Raw genomic sequence first — 22,162 nt, 5'->3', positions numbered from 1 at the left:
ACAATCAAATTGTCAATATCATCATTATGTGGGACCCTGGGTGGGATTCCAGTAGGGTGTGAAAAGAGTGCACATAATTATTTACCATGCTATAGAGAAGAAGAGAAAATGGGCTCATTCATAACACCACTTCAAATTGCACATAAAAACTATGAAGAAAACCCCGTGGTATTCCACCAGCTTGCTTTGGGCATTTTGGAATAAATCAGATTGCAGGAAATGGGCATATTTCTCTTCCTATGTACAGGTAAACACCACTGCATTGATTTCTATCCAACTCATAAATAGGAGACTCTTCCTTCAATACTGTGCTCTGAAAAACTCAAAAGCTCAAATATTTTAACAAATTTCTGGACACAGCATGATACCTGCAGCCACAGCAATATATCTACTAAAGGAAACCTGAAAAAATAAAACCAAATTCTTGGATTTCAGTGTGTTTACAAAACATTTATTTTTCAAACTACCAAGCAGCTGCATATGAGAATACAAAGGACTATAAATACAGTCTATGTCTGTGATCTGGGTATATGTTTCCAAAGTACAGATCACAGCCAATGCTATTAAGAGTAAACCTTGCTTCTACTAAAATTAAAAAAAATAATTCTCAAAGTTGCAAGCCAGGTTTATATGATTAGATAGTAATTACCTTTCCAACTACTTTTCAATTTATTTTGGAAATCAGCCGAATTGAATGATAGGCAAACAGGACCAAAAAGTAACTGTTGCATTGCATTTTGGTTTTGACTGCAACTTCTTAATGATAGGCTGTCTTCATGTATTACTTGTGCATTCAGAAGTAAATAGTCAGTCAGTAACCACTGGGCAGGACTGCAGAAATCTCCAAGTCATTGAGTGTATGTATATACAAGACCACTGCATCAAACTAAAGCCTCAAAAGTTCCATTTTTTTAAATAACTGTTCTGGTTTTGGCTGGGGTGGAATCAATTTTCTTCACAGCAGCAAATATGTGGCTATGTTTTGAATTTGTGCTGAACACAGTGACGATAATACAGAGATGTTTTTGTTATTGCTGAGCAGGATGTGCACAGAGCTTCTTCTATTTCCCCTACTGCCACACCAGCAAAGAAGTTGGGGGTGCCTGGCAGGTTAGGAGGAAACACAGCCAAGACAGGTGACCCCAAATGATCACAGAGATACTCCAGACCATGTGACACCATGCTCAGTATACAAAGTGAGGGGAAAAAGGAGGAAAGGGGGGATGTTTAGGGTGATGAAGTTTGTCTTCCCAAGTAATCGTTACATGTGATGGAGCCCTGGTCTCCTGGAGATGGCTGAACACCTGCCTACCCATGGGATGCAGTGAATTAATCCCTTGTTTTGCTTTGCTCGTGTGCATGGTTTTTGCTTTCACTATTAAGCTGTCTTTAACTCAACTCACAAATTTTCCAGCTTTTACCCTTCACATTCTCTTCTGATCCTGCCAGCGGGGAAGTTAGCGAGTGGCTATGATGAGCTTGGAGGTCAACAGGGGTTTAAACACAACAGCAATATTTTTATTTGCTGCAAGCAATTATTAAAAAAATTACTGAAAAAAGCTCAGATTTAAAATAGCACTTGCCCTTACTTATCATTATAAAATATTCAAGTACAGAAAAACACAGCAAAATAACTGTCCATTTCTATTGACACTATATTCATACATATCTAGCAATAAAACATACACATAAAGTGTCAAGTAAAACTCCAAATTGTTCAGCTTCAAATTGTTGCTGTGGAAATTTATATTTATATCATAGTCATCGATTACTTTCGCATACACAGCTTGCTTATTTTTCTCTAAGACTTCACCTAATCAAACAGAACTTCACAACTGCTTCATATACACTTTCAAGTATTTATTATTAAAATGAATTGCAAAGAGCTAACTAAACATTCCACCACAAATGTGAAAAATTAACCAACATGTATAGTCAATTACCTGGTACACACTCTAAAAATTATCAGAACAAACTAAAATTAAATATTTTTAATTAATCTATTTTACTTTGTTGCAATGACAACAAAGTCATTACAATTAACTTCATACAGAAGTAAAAATTCTGAAAAGAAACACACACGTTGCACTCGTTTTATCAGTGGGACTACAGGCAATCTTTGCCTGGAACACTGTAAAAAGAATAGCAGTAATTACTTTTAAACAGATTTTGAACTACTAAAATTCAAGTGATTTTTGAACTATGGAACTACTTTCCTCTAGAGGAAAGCCAGCTATAATCTTACTTTTGTAGGAACAGAAGTTTAGTAAACTAAGTAAAATGAGGAGGTGATCTTTTGGAGATTTTTAAAGTACTCCTCTTGAATAAAAAAAAAAATTGCCATCATTTCATTCTAAAGTGGCAAAGGATCATTTTTCTATCACAATCATTCTTTACTTTAGTAAACATTACAATAATTAAATAAATCTTATGGAAAAATTTTCAGGGAGCTCCACAGCTTTAGAGTTTGGACGTATTGACTGGATGCAATGTTTGGGGAATTCTCAAGCATGCATTTATAACTATCAGCAAAAGATGCTTTTTTTGTTCCTTGTGAGTTAATATTAGACTGTGCTAGGGGAAAAAGAAGATCTAAGAAGATTCTACAAAAGTAACTTTTAGATAGTTACTGTATCTCAAATCAAATATATTCTACACATTACTTTCCAAAAAACTTCATGGATACAGAAGAAGGAATTCTGCAAGACAAATAAATGTAGGAGCCTAACACTTCTAGAAGGCAATAAAGCCTCACTAATGCCCTCAAAGGCACTTGGAGTGTGATCCAGCTCATCATAAATTAGGTCAACTGCTCCCTAAGTAACATTGACAGTACGGATTAGCTCTTCAAAAGACCACAAGAGGTTCAAGAGTTAGAAGCACATATGGACATACAATTTAGGGCATGCGAACAACAGGATAGAAATTCCAGCCTCGGTTTCCTAAGTGACGTCAAGCAAAGAACTGAACTACATCCCAATGCATGAAAACTACTGTTCTGAAATAGTTTTCTATCTTGTATGAGAAAACTGAAGTGTGAGTATGGGATTTATAAAACCACTTCCTACCTAGAAAGACATTCTAAACAGTTAAAAAAAATTAAATTAAGGGAGTCACATTAAATAAATGCCTTGTACACTTCTGAAAAATAAAAGCCTGTTTTGTTTTTGTTTCAAGAACTGGTTTAATCTCATTTCCCTGAGAAAACTTAAAAAAGGGGGCCTAAAATGTCCAGAATATGAGAAAAAAAGCCCCAACCTGATTAATGGAGAAAAAAAGGTTTTGTTTTTTAACAAAAGAGGTGTGCATCTCTGTGTTAATATCTCCCCTACCTTCCAACCTCAAGAGGAAGAGCAACAACACACAATACAGTCTGATCTTCCACGTAAAGCTGTTAAAATTCCATACATTCACCTAAATTATTATTCTGGAGTAAAACCAGATCACTTCTGTCAAACCAGATCACCTCCATTTATTACACACATAGACCAGATTTTGAAGGAATTAGTGAAACAACTTGATATGTTCTAACTTCAAAATTCTCCTGTTTTAAAATGTCACTGAAAATTATGAGGGGAAGTTCAAGACTAGCTATTTTCACTAATAAATAAATGCAATGGAGAATACCTTTCTTCTTCCCCTTCTCTCTGCCATTTTGGTACAGCAAAAATATAGGTGAAATAACCTTTCTTTTTAGAAGGCCTTCTATTCTCATTACCTTATATTCCAATTATGCAATCAAATTCATACACTGAAATACGTAAGACAAACCACATCATCAGAAAATCCTAAAGTGAAAATACAGAGTATAGCTCCAATATTTGCACACTGTCATTCACTGTGCCAGTATCTGTAGACTATGTCCCATCCCACAGGTTCTTATATTTGCATTGCCAAGTAGAAGATGGGTGTTACACCACTAAAAAAATCAAAGCAGTATTTCAAAAAAATACCCCCTAGCATTGAAAGATGTTGTTTGAAGAAAGTCAAAATTTTATTAAAAGCAAAGCATATACTTTCCTCCTGCAACAAGAATGAAGGGCTGTATTACCTTCATGCACAGTTATTCCACAGTTGTCACACTGGATTATTTCATCAGCATCTTCACTGTTATCTCCAAGACAAACGCAACAAATCAAAATATGGTCCATTTTCTGGGAACTCCAATTTTGAGACTTCTCAAGGATCAATGAGTCCTGATATTGAAAAACGGAGACACATGGGTTATGCCAGGAATTTCACTTTTATTTAAAGCAAGCAGAAGATCTGTTATTTGCTCAATTTTTGAACAACAATCAAAAAACCACGGAACTTTATTTTTAAAAGGCTAGAAGCTTCTTTGTTGTCAAAATGCTCAAACACTGCCTCCATGAATACAAGAGCTAGGATGCATGGATGTCAATGCAACTTACAGACCTGTTAAGATCCAGAGGTCAGAGGAGAGTCAAGACAGAAACCTTAATACAGAATCATCAAGACAGAAATGTATGTCTATGAACCATTTATAGTCTACAAAATGGAAAACCTAAGAAGCCATTTAAAATCCAAATTTAATAAAAGGCCAAAGATGACTTTCAAATGTTCCAACATTCAGAAAAGTTGCTTCATCTTTTTAAAATTTAAAAAATCACATGGCTCTGAAAAATCCAAGAATACACAGCTAATGCAAGCCTGCCAAGTTTTCATTTACAAAAGTAGAAGAAATTATTAACACTGTATGGTTTTGTTCTAATGCAAATTTATGCACATCTGTGCAAAACCATACAATTTATTAAAACTATATGTTCTTCCAATTATATACAGGAGTAAGGATTTGCCCTGTTCTAGCAACCTACAATATGAACCACAGTTCTTAAACAGATTGTGGGTTTTCATGGGGAATTTTTCTAAGAAAACACAGAGAAGTGCTTCATAAACCAAAGTTATATGTAAATCTAGTTTTCTTAATAAATGTTTTCTTCTTACTATTACCATTGTGAGACAGGGCCACTGTCTCTTCGGCAGTTTCATGGCCTCAATACATTTTCATTTATTTTTATACTTGAGCTTGAACTACCTTTATTGTTAGTATGAAGACATATGAGGAAGTATAAGCACATATGAGGAAAATAAGCACAATAGTGAAAAATAACCACTGTGGTACAACGAAACAGCAATAGTTTCAAAGCAGAGGCTGAGTTTAATGGTACCATTCAAAATGTGTGAAAATATTCCAAAACTGCTATAGCACTCAAAAACAAAAAAAAACAAACAGGGTGAAAGAAGCCTTCTCAAACATTTTTTCTATTTCCAACTTGTAATTTATAAAATACAGCACGAATACTATGCCTAAGGGAACAGGAGCTCAGGTATAAGTAGAAAAGAATATTCACAGAGTCACATTGCTTAGTTGCAGTCATGTTGCAGAAAGGCAACTAATTGTGAAAAACAGAAGATTCTCTGATATTGAGCTCAGACTGATGGAGCATCTCTTCCAACATCCTCTTAGGACAAAGCATTTTGAGGAAATAAATAAACCTGGACATTACTGCAGCCCATCATTACTCAAAATACCCATGCTTAGCTTACCATTCACATCACAGATGGGAAAATGGCAGTGGGTGCCCCCTAACTTTGGCAGATTAACTGTGCTATGGAACAGATTTCTCTGATGCATGTCACAACTCAGATCAGCTTTTCCTGACAGTACCTTTGATTTAAACTGTTATTTGGCTTCACTGAGAGAAGTTAAAGAGACACTGATAATCTCTACTGTTATAGAAGCCCAAGGTCTGGTAATTTAAAAAAAGAAAAAAAAATGAAAACCAAAGTATTACTTTAAATTAAGAAACAGTAAAACATTGTAAAAACACTGAAATAACACTAGCTGTATAGGCAGTGACAACATATGCAAACATGGACCAAAAAACCCAAACAAACAAGCAATGATGAAAGGGCATCAAATTTTTGTTCTAATGTTAGGATCCCCAACCATTAAGGTTCACCTCAGTGAAGACAGCTACCAGATCAAACAAAGCAGCTGAGCAACTTATTTTTTTATGCAGGCACGGAGAGGGAGTGATCTGGAAAGTGTGCTGCTCTCCTCTGCTTTTAGTCTACATATGTAAGCACCCGAGAGACTCATCCAAAACATGGAAACTTTTAGATATAACAGTAACTGCTGCAACTTCTGAGCAAGTCCTGTTCCCTACTGAAGTGGGAAAAATTATTTCAGCTGGATCACTATGTAACTCCCATTTCTGTGGTATTAACGAAGAAAGTGAGCATTTCAAGCTATGTGCCCACAGGCTTTTAACTTCGCAGGGAAAAAAATTAAAAACACATGCACCACCACACTGAGAATAGAAGAGTCCTATGAAGTGGTAATAATTATAAAAACAGAAAAGCACCATTTACCTACTAATGATGCTTGACCTCAGGAAAGAAAGCTAAGTTTGTATTCTGTGCATAATACAATAGAAAAGTGTGTAGTATTTAATTACAGCACATATTAAAATAATGCATATGCAGATCTCAAAATACTTTTGTAATATGTAAACAAATAAAAACATCAGGAAAACAAGAACTGAAAAACCCCTCCCCAATACCCTCCCCAGTTTCCATCCTCCAAAAATAAGCAAAGGAAAGAAAGGAAGAATGCATATAAAGGACACTACAGTATGTTCAGAACTAACTACCTTAGGACATTCTTTCCTAAATTATGGATTTGAACATCTAAGAACTCAGTTTTCTAAGAACTCAGCTTCTGCAGTGTGATGAGATTATGACAGATGTATCTGCTAGACAAGATTTTTTTTACTCTTTTTCCGTTTTTTACTAATTTAAAATACTGTAGCAGTGGAGAGCATACTGTTACAATACAGTATTTTGAGTATCAGAAATCTGAACCTTGCAGTCTATAGTTCAGTCTACAGATACCTTTGCAAAACTTCTTGATAAAGACCTAGTCATACACAGTACAGCAATTCACATGCAAAAAAGATAAATTATCAGGTACAAAATTATAATCTGAACTTCAAATTTTCAATTTTGATTTTACATTCTGATCACTGTTCTAAATCTAAGGCATGAACAGAATATAATATATGCATACTAAGAAGCTTCAAAGAAGATACATCAGAGAAACCTCTGGTTTCTGAAACAGGTCTGTTTTTCCAAGCCAATGGAAATAAAACTGCAGAATATATCACTAAGAATGCAGCTGCACATCTCCATTTTGATATGGGAAGCAACTCTGAAAGAAAACTGCCTCTCTCTGTTCTGATCATTAGTATTGGTAGAGTACTTTCAGCTCCTGAGCCAAGAAAATGCAGGTAAGAGTACTAGAATCACAGAGCCTGGTAAGGAAAGAAGATGCCTATACAAAAAGTTTAAAAAAGAAAAAAAAAAAATCAAACAAATCATGTTTTTTTTTTTTTTCAATCCCAATTATTACTAGTAGCTAAAAAAGCACAGCTCACTTGCAATAATATATAAATATAAATATATATATAATACCTATCAAATTATCAAAAATGGACCAAATCCAAATACTGTTTAGTTCCCTGTCATTTTACACATTAAAACAAAGTTTAAAGGGAACAGCAGAACTTATAATAATATCATATCACTACCATTTCTCAAATGTTATGTTGACATGGTGATTATATCCCGAAAACTGAATATAGATTTTGTAGCAATTCTTTTTATTTTGTTCAGAATTTTGCTATTGCAGAACATGAAGTCAGCCACATTGGCAACCTGGTATCTTAATTTTTCCACAGGCACAATCCTCAAGGCAACTGTAATTGTGCATAGGGGAAAAAAGGTTACTTTATTAAACACTTATATATATAATATTCATATTCTGCAATCAGAAGATATTTAATATAATAATCCTAGTACCCAAATGCTTTTAGTATGGTAAGAAATTAGTTCATTTGTGACTATTATAAGCAAATCCAACAAAAATTATCATAATTATTCTATTTGTTTTTAAACCTAGCACGCATTCTTCCATAAGTGAACTTTGTTCAGACTTTGATGTTTGTCTCAAAGAATATTGCCTCATTCATCTATTTTATGATTATGTCACAGATGCTTTTAACTTTCATAGACAACATTTTTACTAAAACAGAACTAGAATTCTTGCTAACATATGTTGGTTTGCATACTGGACCTCCTATTTGTTTTAGTACTAATCCAATCTCTGTAAAGCCAAGAGAAGTCCCACTATTGACTTTAGTGGCATTAGATTGGTCAAATGGTCCAAACAAGATTATTTAATATGCAGTGCCTATTTAGCATAATCTTTCCTGTTTCACTTATTAGTCACTTATTATTGTGTGAACACAAGTCCAGCTAATCAAGTTTAACTTTTAATATTAACAGAATAGCTACTGGGGAGTAGCTTCCATTTGTCAACAGATATATTATAGAAAGTTGGTTGCACTACCTCATTACTCTTGCTTTGTGAAAGAGCCAGGCTATCATTTGTCAATTCCTCATCATCTGCATTATTCCTGTTAAGAACTTTACTCTTCTTCTTCTTGGATCCTCCATCGCTAGCCGTGCTGCTATTATCTTCCTCATTAGCTTCCTCATCATTGTCATCCTCATCACTTCCACTCCCGTCATCTTCATCATCTTCATTATCTCCATCACTCCCCTCTTTTTTCAGTGCATTCTTTCCTTTCCTTTTCTCAGCAGTAGGCCGCCAGTCATTGTCATCTTCGCTGTCGTAGTCATCCATATCATTCAGCTCTTCCATCGATACAAAATCCAGCAGTGGTCGGTTCCTGCGCAAATTCCATTTTTTTGGTTCATTTGTTTGCTCATCAGCCACAGCATCAGGTTCAGCTGCTTTCTCCTTCTCTTTCTTCTTTTTTGGCTTTTCTTCTTCATCTTCCTGCTCTTTCTTTTCAGTTTTAATTACCTCTTTGTCTGTTGCTGGCACTTCTTCAGTGGAGGCTTTCGGCTGTTGCTCTTCTACTTTCTCTTCTGCCGGTTCCTCCTCCAAGATATTTTCTTCTGATTCAGTACAGGAACCTTCACCACTGTCCTTAGATGCATCTTCACTCCCATGACCACTTCCTTCAGAATCTGTTGAGCATATGAAAATTTAAAAAAAGTTCCGACACAAATGAACCCCCAAAAAATAAAATCTCTTGAAGCAAGTTGTTAAACAAAAGAATGATGCATGTTCCTCCCTCATAAGGTATTCCACCTATTTTTTCAGCTGATGTCCAAATATTGCTATTTCGAGTGCTATGTTGAGAATCTGTCAAACATGTGTGCATTTTAAGATGCAAAAAAAAAAAAGATGGTAGAACTTATTAAATGAGCATTGTATGTTCCTTTGAACTGTAGCTCATATTAACAAAAAGCAGTAGCACAGTAATTTCCATGTGAAGTCACATCTTAAAGAAAGAGCATTCCAGTTTTTAACTTCTGGAGGTGTTTTATACATCTTCAAAATAAAATAGCTATCCAACAGAAGAGGTTTGAAATTACAAAATGAAGAATTAACATAGCTAGTTCTAATAATAATATGGATAATCCCACACCTTCATTTTTAATACATCTTTATTTTTCTGGGTTTGAGGGCTCTTTTAATTTTTAAGGTTAGTTCACTTATTAATCCCACATAAACTATGCCTCACTCAGGATTGCAGCTGCACTACAATGCATTAACCTTACACTACTCATACAGTACTATTCTGCATGTACTCACCATTTCATTAATGCCATTTCATCATGCCAACATGAACAGAAAACAAGAGTGAAAAACTTTTATATAAAAAAGAGATATGTTTACTATAAAGCATGTGTACAAAATAATGAAAAATTACACGTGAACTTGTTAAACTTTATAAACAGCATCCACCTTGCTACCTCTCATCTTATATGAATCTACTGCTTTTTATTCAAAGTATTGTTTTAATGAAGGAAAACTCAGAAAATATTTTTTTTTATTTAAAAGAAAATATAGTTTCTTGATCCAATGCAGAGATCTATTAGGCAGTGGCTACAGTTTTCAGTTTGCTCAAAGCCAGCACCAAGTTCTTGATCCACTGTCATACAGATGCATAGATGGAAAACGCACAAATTCAAAAAGAAAAAAAAAACAACTAAATTTCTTTAGTTACAACCCAATAATCTCCACCACTCAGTATCACCTTACACAGAGAATTTCTCTGTACACTCAGCTCTGTATAAATCCAAATAAACAGACACTGAGGTAGGTGTGCACAGTGTGCCATTTCCTATAGCATTTTTTTTCCACCCCAGAGAACATTGCCAATGTTTGATTAGCCAGTTATTACTTCAATATAATGGTCAGTTTTGCCTTCTTCTGCATATACCTGCATGTGGAAGTGTTCAGTGAGGACATTATATAACTATTGACAAAAAAAAAAAAAAAAGCCCTAAGAGCTACTATTACCGATTAGGACATCAAAACTACAAGCCATCACCTTACAAGCTAATAATAAAAACTAGGAGTTTCCAACATATGTTCTAACATTTAGAGATCTAGAAACGAATCTAAGTTCACTCTTAAACACAAGGCTTTTTTACAGTCTTTGAGAAAAACATAGTTCAGTCATTTCTCCACACCTATTAGCCTTAATTGTAGTAATCAAAGTACAAGATAATTAACTGCAGTTTTGAAAGAGTAGAACATGAATCAGGCATACACAAGAAATGAAACCAGTATTAACTAACAGGCAATCCAAAATAATTGTTTTTAAGTTACAATAATTTGTTTGGCTACAGAATCAGAGGATGAGTAAGGCTGGAAGGGACCACAATGGGTCATCCCAGGGCACACTGCCCAGGATTGCATATAGACAGTTCCTGAGTATCTCCACTGAGGAAGACTGCACATCTCTGGACAATCTGCCCAGTGCTCAGCCACCTGCACACTAAAGAAGTTTTTCTTCAGATTCAAGTGGAACTTCCTGTGGATCAGTTTCTGCCCATTGCCTCTTGTCCTATTGCTTGGCACTGAAAAGAGCCTGGTCAACCCTCAACACCCTCCTTTCAGAGACTGATAGACATGGATGAGGTCCCCTCTCAGTCATGTCTTCTCAAGGATGAACAGGCCTAGTTCTCTCAGCCTTTCCTCGTTAAGAGGGAGCACCTCCACAGAAAGGCCACAAAAATGGTGAGAAGACTACAACACTCCATGAAGACAGGCTCAAAAAGTTGGGGTGGTTCAGCTTGGAGAAGAGAAGGCTCCAGGGAGAACAGAGCTTATAAGAGAGATTTTTTACTAAGGCCTGTGGTGACAGTAACAGGGGAACCAGTTTTAAGCTGAAAGAGGGTAGGGTTTAGATTGGACACAAGAAACTTTTCAATGAGCATGGTGAGACACTGGAACAGGTTGTCCAGGGAAGTTCTAGGTGTCCCATCATTGAAAAGATTCAAGGACAGGTGGGATGGGGCTTTAAACAATCTGGTCAGTGAAGTAAGTTTCTGATCAGAGCATGGGGTTGACTCAGATCATATTTAATGTTTTTTTGATCATGGGTTAGTTTATAGGATACCAGGCTTGCTGGCAACAGACAGGGCACACCAGATACAAACGGGGGAAAAGGATCCTTGCATAGAAGTTAGAAGGGCTCACTGAAAGACTACATTAGATTTGAAGGGGGAAAGGAATAAGCCCAAGTTCCCTCAAGATATGCCTGGGGACAGCACACCACTGTTTGGGGGACAACATGCTATAAAGGTCTAGCATGGTCTGTCACCTCAGTGGAGGTAGGGAATGGAGATCCCTCCAGCAGTAAAGACTCAAGGGTTATTATGTTTTAGAAAACATAGATGTGACTGAAAATGGTCACAGTAAGACTTAGGGCTTGTTCCCCCAAAAAGCTGAAGAGATCAATAGCCCAGCTGAAGTGCCTCTACACCAACATACTCAGCACAAACAACAAACAAAAAGCCACTGAGCAGCAGTAAAAGTATGACATAGCTGCCACGCATGTAGACATGAGATAACACAGACAGCCAGACTGCTGCACTGGATGGCTACAAACCCTTCAGAAGGAACAGGCAAGGAAGGAGAGCTGGTGGGGTAGCCCCATATGCTAGGGAGTGTTTTGATTGTCTAGGGTGTAAGGACAATATGGTTGTTTAAGGGCAAGACTCAGAAAAGTCCAACAAGGCAATACTGAAGACCACCCAACCAGGATGAAGAGGAAAATGAAATAGTCTATAAACAGTCCATAGTCTCACAACCACTAGCCCTCATTCTCACAGCGGACTTCAAGTTACCAGCTGTCTGCTGAAAACACAATACAGCAGACAGGAACTGGTCCAGAATGTTCCTGGAGCGTGTGGAAGGTAACTGCCTGACACAGACAATGAAGTGGCCTACTGGACCTGTAACTTGTGATCAGAGAAGGCCTTGTGGGTGATGTGATGACCGGAGGGTGTTCTGGGCAGAGCAAACTTGAAATGATAATTTTCAATTCTCAGAAAAGCAGAACTTCTGTCCTGGACTTTCAGAGAGATGATGCCCTGTTGAGAGGTTTGGTCAGCATAGTCTCGTGGGGGGCAGTCCAGGAAGGCTGGACATTCTTCAAGGACATCTTAAAAGCACAGGAGCAAGCCATCCCTATGTGCTGAAAGACAAGCCAGCAGTGAGGAAGACTGATGTGCCTGAACAGAGAGCTGAGAGCTTTGACTGGAACTCAGAAGAACAAGAATTTGGCTCTTTTGGAAGAAGGGGCAGGCAACTCAATAGGACTACAGGAATGATGTGAGAGAGAAAATTTTTTTTCAGGGGAAAAAATTAGAAGGGCCAAAGACCAATTAGAACTTAATCTGACTACTGCCATAAAAGATAATAAATACATAATCAACAAAATGAAGGCTGAAGACAATCACTGCCCTTTACTGAATGAGGAAGGAAACAGTGCAAAAGGGTGAGGAAAAGGCTGAGGTACTTAATGCCTTCTTTGCCTCAGTCTTTAACAGCAATACCCATTGTTCTCTGCATATCCATCCCCCTAAACTAGAAGACAGACACAGGGAGCACAATGAAGCACATAATCCAAGGGGAAATGGTAAGTGATCTGCTACATCTCTCAGATGCACACACATCTGTGGGCCCAAAAGAGCAACATTAAATCATTTACCAGCAATCCTGGCTAACCAGGGAGGTGCCACATGATTGGAAGTTTTTTTTAAAAAAAAAAGTGATACCCATCTGCAAGGAGGGTCAGAAGGAGTATCCAGGGAACTCCAGTCAGTCCTGCCAGCCTGACCCTGGAAGGTCATGGAAGCAGATCATCTTGAATGCCATCAAGATGATAGAGCATAACAGACTGGGGCAGAGGAGCTGGAAAGCTGCTCAGTGGAAAAGCGTAGGGGGTGCTGGCTGACATTTGGCTGAACAAGACCCAGCACATGCCCAAGTGGCCAAGAAGGCCAGTGGCAACCAAGTCTGTACCAGCAATAGTGAAGCCAGTTGGACCAGGGCAGCTGCTGTCCCCCTTTACTCAGACTGGTGAGGCCACACCTCAAATCCCGTGTCCAGTTCTGAGCTCCTCACTTCAAGAAAGACACTGACATGCTGGAGTGTGTCCAGAGAAGGACAGTGGAGCTGGTGAAAGGTCTGGAGCAGAATCTGGCAAAAAGGAGGTTTTTGAAAGACCTTATCACTCTCTACAACCGCCTGAATGGAGGGCATAGCAAGGGGTGGGTCAGTCTTTCCTTCCATGTTGTCCAAACAAGTGATGGAACAAGATGAAACAGCTTCAAGTTGCAACAGGATGGATTAGGTTGGGTATTAGGAAAAACTTCACAGAAAAGGCTGCTCTTCAGGGAAGTAGCTGAGTCACTACCCTGGAAATAATTAAAAGATGTGTAGATGTGGCACTTAGGGACATGATTTAGTTGGGGGCTTGGCTGTGCTAGGATAATGGTTGGACTCTACCTTAAAAGGTCTTTTCCAGAGTACATATTTCTAGAATTCTATGATACTTGCCAGTTCCATACACATTTTAAAAGTAACTCCTAAAGCTATACTCTCATACTGGACATATCACAGATTGTTTGCTTTGAGCATACAATCTCATGTTTGTATCTCATTTCACAGGTGCCAAGTACCTATGTGCACTATTTGTCTTACTGTAAATAAGGTAATACAAGATTTTGTCATGTTAAAATTAACTAAAATTTTTAACTTAGCTTTCATTATTTCCCCACTGTAAATCTATGACAGACATTTGTTTTGATGCTTTAACTGTGCTGATGCATTTCTAAATAGTCTTAGACTTCTTGCCAATTTAAGCTATCATTTTGTTTTTGAGGGAATAGTCTTGGTATAGTTTGACCTCTAACAGCACTCTAATTTACTAACATTGATTCATGTACATCAACAATACACAATGCAAAAATTTAAACCAGAGAGCAAATAAGCTCTATTTCCACTCACTTCTCTCCTTCAATTTCTCTTGCCTTCTGCCTGCACATTTTGCTTTCTTCTCTCCTTTATACATTCATAAACACACCAGAGATATCTATAGTAAGAGATATCTCTCCTTGATCTGAATGCATCCACTGTGATAGGTGCTTTTCTAGAAAGAGCTATTCTGTGATAACAGCAATTTTTGCAGGTCTTCTTCTGTCAGCTGCACTTTTACTGAGGAAGAGGCTGCAGTATACAATTTTCTCCTTGAAAGAAATGCTTAAAGAATGGCTCTTTCAAATTGGCAACCATATCATGTCATTCCCTATAGGAGAGAAGTAAAGCTACTCTAAGTGAAAGATGGGGCTAGATACACCATCAAATAGTGAAGAATACAGAGTTCCACTGAGGACAAATAGAAGAGATAACAGTAGGGAGAAAGACATCATTTATTCCTCTATACCTTGTATCTTTGGCTCTACTAAGCACAACAGCAGGTGGCACTCAAATCTAAAGAGGATAATTCCAAAAAGAACAGAATATGATGCTACAGAACTAACCTACAAAAAAAAAAAAGTGTAATAAAGAAACACTCCACTTAGCTGTGGAGTCTTGTATATAACATGTATGAGGCACAAGACTTCAGGGTAAACCTACTGAAATCATTACATGAGTCAACTAAAAAACAATCCCCCCAGGGGTTTTTTTGCAGGACCTTTTTACAATTTTAAATATGACACCCCACAATTTCCAGGTGTTTTGTCAACATTCTAAGAAAATTAATGTATACAGAGAGCAAATGCTGCATTCCAAAAGTACCTGGCCAACCACTCAGAGAAGACAGTCTGGTTCTTCAATGCAGTATTTAGCTTAATAAGCAGCTCTTTGAAAAACAACTTTATTGATTGTTTTAAGTGAACTCTAAAGAATAAGCTAGTTAAAGGCAACCATGGACTCAATTTTGGACTTGGCCTTCCACTAACAAAACTTAACAAATTCCAAATAGTAGACAAGAAGCATTTGGAATCATTTTAGAAAGTTCCTTTAGTGGCACCAAATCCTATCTGGTTGAGTATTTCCCAAGTGCTCAAAGCTACCTACAACGAATATAATCAAGGATCCTGGAACACTGAAAAGCTGAGCATGCAACACAGAAAGCAACTATCAAGTTATCACTGCTAAATAATATTATTCAATAATAATCTAGCTATCAAGCGACAAATAGCCTACAGTGGCCTTATACCCTCTTTTTGAGAGCAGTAACAAAAACCAGGATGCAGGCGAAGTTAATGTCACACCACCATCTTATCTATTGGTCCTTTACCCTCTTTTTCCCCCCACCACAAGGCAAACAACTAGCCTTTGACAAGATCATGTGAAATTACCTAGTGATCTCAGCTAAAACACCATGTCAAGCACCAGGTACAATCCCTCACCCAGGATACCTGCACCCTGATGGACAGGAAATGTGGAGAGCACTACTGAAAGTGTTTGTCAACAGCCTCTGGCCATAAATTTCCTTACAGAAAAGCAGCTCCAGTACCACAAAATATCCTTGGCACAGGTGCTATACCAACCATGCAAAAGCAGCTGTATTTCCTACATATCTGATCTAGATATCATAAAGACTTCATAATACCTTAAGAAAATGCTTAAACTAACTAGAAAGCTACAATATTAATAACTGGATGTAAAAAAAGAGGCAGGAAAACCTAGGTCATGTATGGAAAATAAGAATTTTTTCAATTACCAAAGGCAGAGTTGTATAACTGGTAAAATTGTGACTACATTTGACTATTAGACACAGAGGTTCATTATGCTACAATCAATAAAACTATAAGCAAGAACTAAAGGCTTAATACCTCACTTGCAACATAATTCCAAGAAAAAGAATCCAACACACCAGTTAGATATATACCCCTGGCTTTCTATGCTATTTTGCTGCATGTGATGATTAAACACTGGTAGACTACCAGCAATACAACATCACCAGTGCTGGCAGTTAAAAAAATTGAACTGTCCAAACTAACATGATTAAAAACACACAAAACCAAACCAATATAGATTAAGATGCTACAGAGAGCAACTTTCTTCTCAAATAATGTTTTGAAAAAAAGTATCCAATATGTATTAACTGCAGATGGAGACTGGGCAGAGCAGGAGTTGAAACTGACCACTGATCCACAATAACACATCTCAGAAAAAAAGTGCTTAGTTTTATAGAAAACATTATGGAAAGGGAACAAAGGAAAGTGATTTAGTAAGCAGCTTCCTCACTTTTACAGTAGCAATAATTACATCATATGGCATTCAGTAGATGTCTATGCAAGTTGCAAAACCACTCAAAACTACAGATTGCCAATTTTGACTTAAGTCATTAGGAAGCACCTCATTTACAAGGTTAGAACACTGATGAAATTGGGTGTCCTACTAATTGCTTGACAGCAAGCACCTGGAATAATAGAAATCCCAGGGTTTACAATGGAAATGGAAGCTGAAAATCTTGTCAGTGACTCCAAAGTTTTACTTAGAGTGGTAGACATCGGTACAGACAAAAGTTTTACTTGGGATGAAGATACTCCAAAAGAACATACTGCTGATATTGTCCATTTCCTCAATTAGAAAAAACTCTTGTGAATTCCAGTCTCAGGAACTACACATTAATATAGAAATACATCATCATTTACTAGTGATTAACTAGCCAATATTTTCTTTTACTTTCACTGTCTACTGAAACACCTTGCAACTTTACTCTTGCTTAACATTTAAATTTAGTCTAAATAACCAAATATATTTGTTTCTTCATCAAGATTTCAGTACTGTTAAACACTACAGTATTTCAATCCTTCACAATCACTTCTTTATATTACAATATTCTGTATAGGAAAGCAAAAATGTAATCTCCATTGTGCTAAGAGTAAACAAGTTACATAAAGATAATGATATTTCCAACTTTTTATTTCTACATTGAGACACAGGTTTTTTTAATAGATAATATATGCATTTATGTAGATCATTTCTTGTTTTAAAAACAGATCTTCCACTGACTTCAACTGCAAGAAAAGTACATAATAAATATGCATGTCAGGCTTCACACTCAACACCGAAAAGAAAAAAAAGTATGTAAAAATTTGAGTGAACAAGACTAGTAGCAGAAGTAGTGACAGGATTGAGTTCTTCACAGGCAACATTTAGTTATTTTCTTCTCAGCTACACTGCAATAGGAACCAGTCCTTGAATTCACACATGATTGATGCTCAGGGATCACTACATTCCTCTATATGATTTAAATTTCAGTATATGTGCTGACAAAACTGACTCAATTCACCAATGAGAGAAAAGAAAAGTGGTAAATTCTTGCTTTGGAATCCTGCTGGGAATTACTCTAAACCGGTACTCTGATTTCTGACATCAGTGTATCTCCAGCTGCTCCCAATGCAGAAAAAAAAAAAAGAAAAAAAGTACTTCCCAAAGCATGCTTTAGTTAACTTAAAACTTGAAATAACTGACATGCATTGTAAAAGATACTATTAAAAGCTTTGAGTATATTTCAGCACCATCATTTCAAGTCACATGTTTGTACACTCTTGACTCCAAAGGGACAGTTCTTTTGATTGATCCCACAATAAGATTACACATGACACTTTTTCTAATGGAACAATTTTTTCAAGATGTTTACAGAAACCAGAAGAATACAGTACTTTAGAATATGGCATCACTAATGGAAACAGAGAAGCCATTAAAAATTACTTTGTTCAATATAAACATAATGAAAATCCCAGAGGCTTGAAAACTATTTACATTAGGAAAATTTACAAGAATTTAACAGTTCTAAAATCAATTTCTCTAAAGAGATGGTAAAATGTTGAGATAGTTTAAGCGGAAAAGACCAACTGATTGCTAGTATGACCTAAATCCAAAAGAAAATAAATTAATTACACTGAAAGTAAGAGTCCACGTTGCCTGTAGATTTTTTGGTGGAAATACAGGTTAGGTGATTTGAAATATTTTTATAATGAAAAAATATACCAAGGTGCCAAGACTCTGAAAACAAAAAATCAGAAATGCCAGCTGCTTCCTAAAAGCACTTAATAGCAATTTCTCAAATCCTTACTGCATTGCATATTCCCAGAAATCTGGCAGAACAATGAAGGTGTGTAAAAGTTTAGGCATTCTGGGTTCAGCCCCCATATATTTGCATAGTATCATGTACTAGTACATATCACTGGAGAGCCTAAAGCTCACATATATGGACACAACAGAGTCATCAGGGAGAAAACAACTTCAGAATTCTTTTAACTCCATATTTAAATAATCCTTTAACCTAATTTTCAATTTTTTTTTGTTATTTTAAGCACTTATATGTGCATTTGTGAATAAAATAAACATAAATATATGTCATGGAATTACAATAGTATAATTAATGCTCATACTCAATGCAGACTTGTTCTTACTTTTGACACACTTACTTCCTTTTGTAAGCAAACTATACAATGTCATTTTGAATTCAAGCAAATACTAAATACTGATTTGCAACAGACTGCTCATGGGGAGTACTACATATGTATATATGCGTGTGTGTAAGAAAATCCCTTTATTTAACCACTTCTTCCAGCCAAACTGAAATGGACTAAGTGTAAACAAATTTAAAAGTATGTTATACCAGCTTCATTTTTAACCAGTACAGATGCTCTGATTCAGATTTCCTGCAACTATTCATTTAAACTTATTACATGTAAGAAACTCTTATTTGCAGTAACTTTCTATCCCCCAACTTCTCCAAACCCTCACAAATTTATTTTCCACACTGATAATCTTCATATAAAGTATAAGATGTCAAATTATCTTGCTGTTTCAAAGTGTTATTAAACAGAACATTAATTTCTCCTACAAATAAAAGATATAAGTTTGAAATGCTAAAACAACACTCCATGAGATATAGCAACATAAAACAGCAATTAGAAAAAAACATTTTTAGTAGAACTTGGTTTTTTCTTCATATGCTTGTTTCAATTCGGTGTTGCATATTTAAAGGAAAATCCATTCTACTTCCTCAAAATGAAATTGATTTGAAATACACTCAAGGCTAGATACTGACCAGCCCCCTCTAGTATATATACAATGTCCTAAAGTCAAAAAGGATAGCAATTACAAATGAATCTTCTGCACTCACAAAATGTTGAGTCAGAAAGCTGTATTCATTACTTTTAATAGATTACTGTCTTTTGACCAACTAATATACTGCTCTGAATCATGTGTTCATCACCCATACTCCCTTTCCAAGCCTCATCTTCCCTTAAATCCTGCCTACATTATTGTTCCAAGACACAGAGATTTTCTTTAGCAATTAAGAATAATTTTCTTTTATGGCAAATTATATCCTTATTCAAAAGAAAGGATCAAAAAGCCTCAGAACAGAATTAAAAGAGTAGACGAAACAAGCCCCCAAAAGTCTTAAAATGAAATTGGTGTGATGACATCAGTTTTATTCTCTTAAGGCACTGCAGCCTGCTCCACCAGAACAACCAAGGGAAATATGTCTATGTCTAGGGGAAGACGTGCTGAGAAGAACAAAACCAACCACCCAAACCAAAACAAACAAGGAGCACTAGGGCATACTTTAAACCTGACATTGGGTGAATTATTATTAAGAATTTTTAGAGGTCATCAATGCAGAGGAACTTGCCAAATGCTAAAGAATAAGCCTTTAAAGGGGAATATTTTTGCACTATACATTCACACAAAACATACACCAGCATCCCCAGTGGAGAAATAACAAAAAGTCAAGTGATTTGATAAGCTGCCATAATGCTTCCCTCACATCTTGTACATCCTGCATCTTCTTGTTAATTTCCCTCAGCATACACCACAGAACATCTAATGAGCAGTTTACAGACCAACATGGTCCTATCCCTTCTTCCCTTTCCTCCAATATACTTGAGTTTACTAATTTCATTTTGGCCATGCTGTCTATTTTCAGTTTCTGTGAATGTTCACTGCAGATATAGGAATCTACACATATAGAAAAGACTGCAAAGAAACAACTCTCTGTAGTAAGGACTTCCTTCTAGAATGAAATGTGTGCACTTTTCTGCATATTTCTATCTGAATGGACACCTTAAGTTTGTCTATTGTAAAAAACAATAAAAGCCAGAACAGATTATCTTTTTGCTTAGGTTCTTACTCACCGAGTAGAATTAACCCTGAGAAAAAGTCAAGTTCGTAAGTCGAAAACAAACTATTATCTAGACTTGTTCAAAACAAAAAGGCTTTAGATTCTTATTTCAATACTAAATACAGTGACTATTCCAAAAATTATCCCTACACTGAAGAACTCAAAAGCAACAAATACAGTTAAGGCAGTCTGCACAAAAGCTACTCAAATGTTTCTACCAAAACTTGCTTGACAATCATGAGGTTTCTGTTATAAAAAAATAATCACAACTGAAGTATCGATTCCCAGTTATCCAATCAAGTCACTGCCTTCAAGGGGCTCCAAGTCCCAGCAGACTCACTACAAGCACTCTGCCTCCTATATGACATTAAATGAGCAACCATAAATCAAAAATGCGATAATTCTGAAGAGAGGAGATGAGAAAGCATATTTACCTGAAGCATCTCCAACTTTAAAATCACTGTCATCAGAGCTATCATAATCTAAAGCTTCCAGCAGTGAAGCTGCCAAAGGCTTCACCTGTCTCCTCTTCGAACTGCGGTCCACTGCAAGGAAAAAAAACAGAGTTGTTACTGGCGGGCATAAAGAGCACTCAGCATCGCTAAGGGCATTTAAATTAAAGGCAGCACGGGCGTGACAGTCAGGGGCAGTCCCGAGAGCAGCCGGCAGATGCAGCCGCGCCGGGGTCCGGGGGACACCCGCTGCCACAGGTGAGGCCGGGCAGGATCCGCCCTCCCGGCGGAGCGCTGGTGCTCCCTGCAGGCGCCCCGGACCGCCCGGCACCGCGCACCGCGGGCTGCCCGCAGCACCGGGAGGGCTGCGCGGGCGCTGGGGCCGCCACACGCCCCCGGAGCAGGCAGCATCCCCGGAGGACAAGCCTCGGCGTGATCCGCCGGGGACCAGACGCAGGGGGACGCGCAGCCGGGACCGTGGGACGCCCAAGGGACGGCGATGCGCCCGCTCCCCCAGGGGCGGGGGCGCTCCGCGGGCACAGCGGCATCCCCGCGGAGCACGGCCGGCAGAACCGCTGCGGATCACTTACTAAAGCCTGCACGGGTGGACGGCGGGCGGGCAGGGGCCCTCGGGTGCAGCGCCGCCGAGCCCCGGGCCCCTTCCCCAGACAATGGGCACGGCGGCGACCCGGATGCAGACCCGCGCCCGCCCCGCCGCCCGCCCCGCCGCGCAGGCGCCGCCCGGGCGCGTGCGCACGGCGAGGGGAAGCCGGGGAGCGGCGCGGGCCGCGGCCCTGGGCGGCCTGGCGGGGCGGCTGCGGCGGGGCCGCCGTGACCTGCGCTGGTCGCACACGCTCAGCGCAGAACCGCTCATTCTTAGGGTACTGCCTGTAAAAAACAGCTCTAAAAACCACTCCAGCGCTTTTCTATTTTCCCGTGTGGAAACGAGAAAGCGGTACAAAGCTGTTCTCATTTATCCCCTACTCGAAGAGCTGAGTTTCTCCCATGGGCACTGTTGCATTGTGAGGCTCATTCATGGACTTTTGAAGAACAGCAATCCATTGCATTGGGAAGAGAAAAAAAATGGAAAGAGATGTTCAAGGCCAGGTTGGATGGGGCACTGAGCAACCTGATCTT

At 37.9% G+C, this 22,162-nt stretch overlaps 1 protein-coding gene across 3 annotated transcripts in view; it reads right to left on the bottom strand.

Moving 5' to 3' along the window:
* The window catches only part of PHF14 (PHD finger protein 14), a 160,888-nt gene extending 139,132 nt beyond the window's left edge, over positions 1-21,756 (bottom strand). For all 3 annotated transcript variants that reach the window (XM_059843854.1, XM_059843863.1, XM_059843874.1), the window contains exons 1-4: positions 21,616-21,756; positions 21,008-21,118; positions 8,435-9,081; positions 4,052-4,196 (exon numbers count right to left, since the gene is read on the bottom strand). In XM_059843854.1, coding sequence (XP_059699837.1) covers positions 4,052-4,196; positions 8,435-9,081; positions 21,008-21,118; position 21,616 — 904 coding nt within the window. In that variant the 5' untranslated portion in view covers positions 21,617-21,756. The remainder of the gene's footprint in view (positions 1-4,051; positions 4,197-8,434; positions 9,082-21,007; positions 21,119-21,615) is intronic.
* Positions 21,757-22,162: the final 406 nt, after the last annotated feature.

The sequence above is a fragment of the Haemorhous mexicanus genome, chromosome 1 (assembly GCF_027477595.1).
Source record: "Haemorhous mexicanus isolate bHaeMex1 chromosome 1, bHaeMex1.pri, whole genome shotgun sequence".
NCBI lineage: Eukaryota > Metazoa > Chordata > Aves > Passeriformes > Fringillidae > Haemorhous > Haemorhous mexicanus.
Note: the sequence above shows the minus strand (reverse complement) of the source record. Positions and strands in the feature narration are given on the sequence as shown.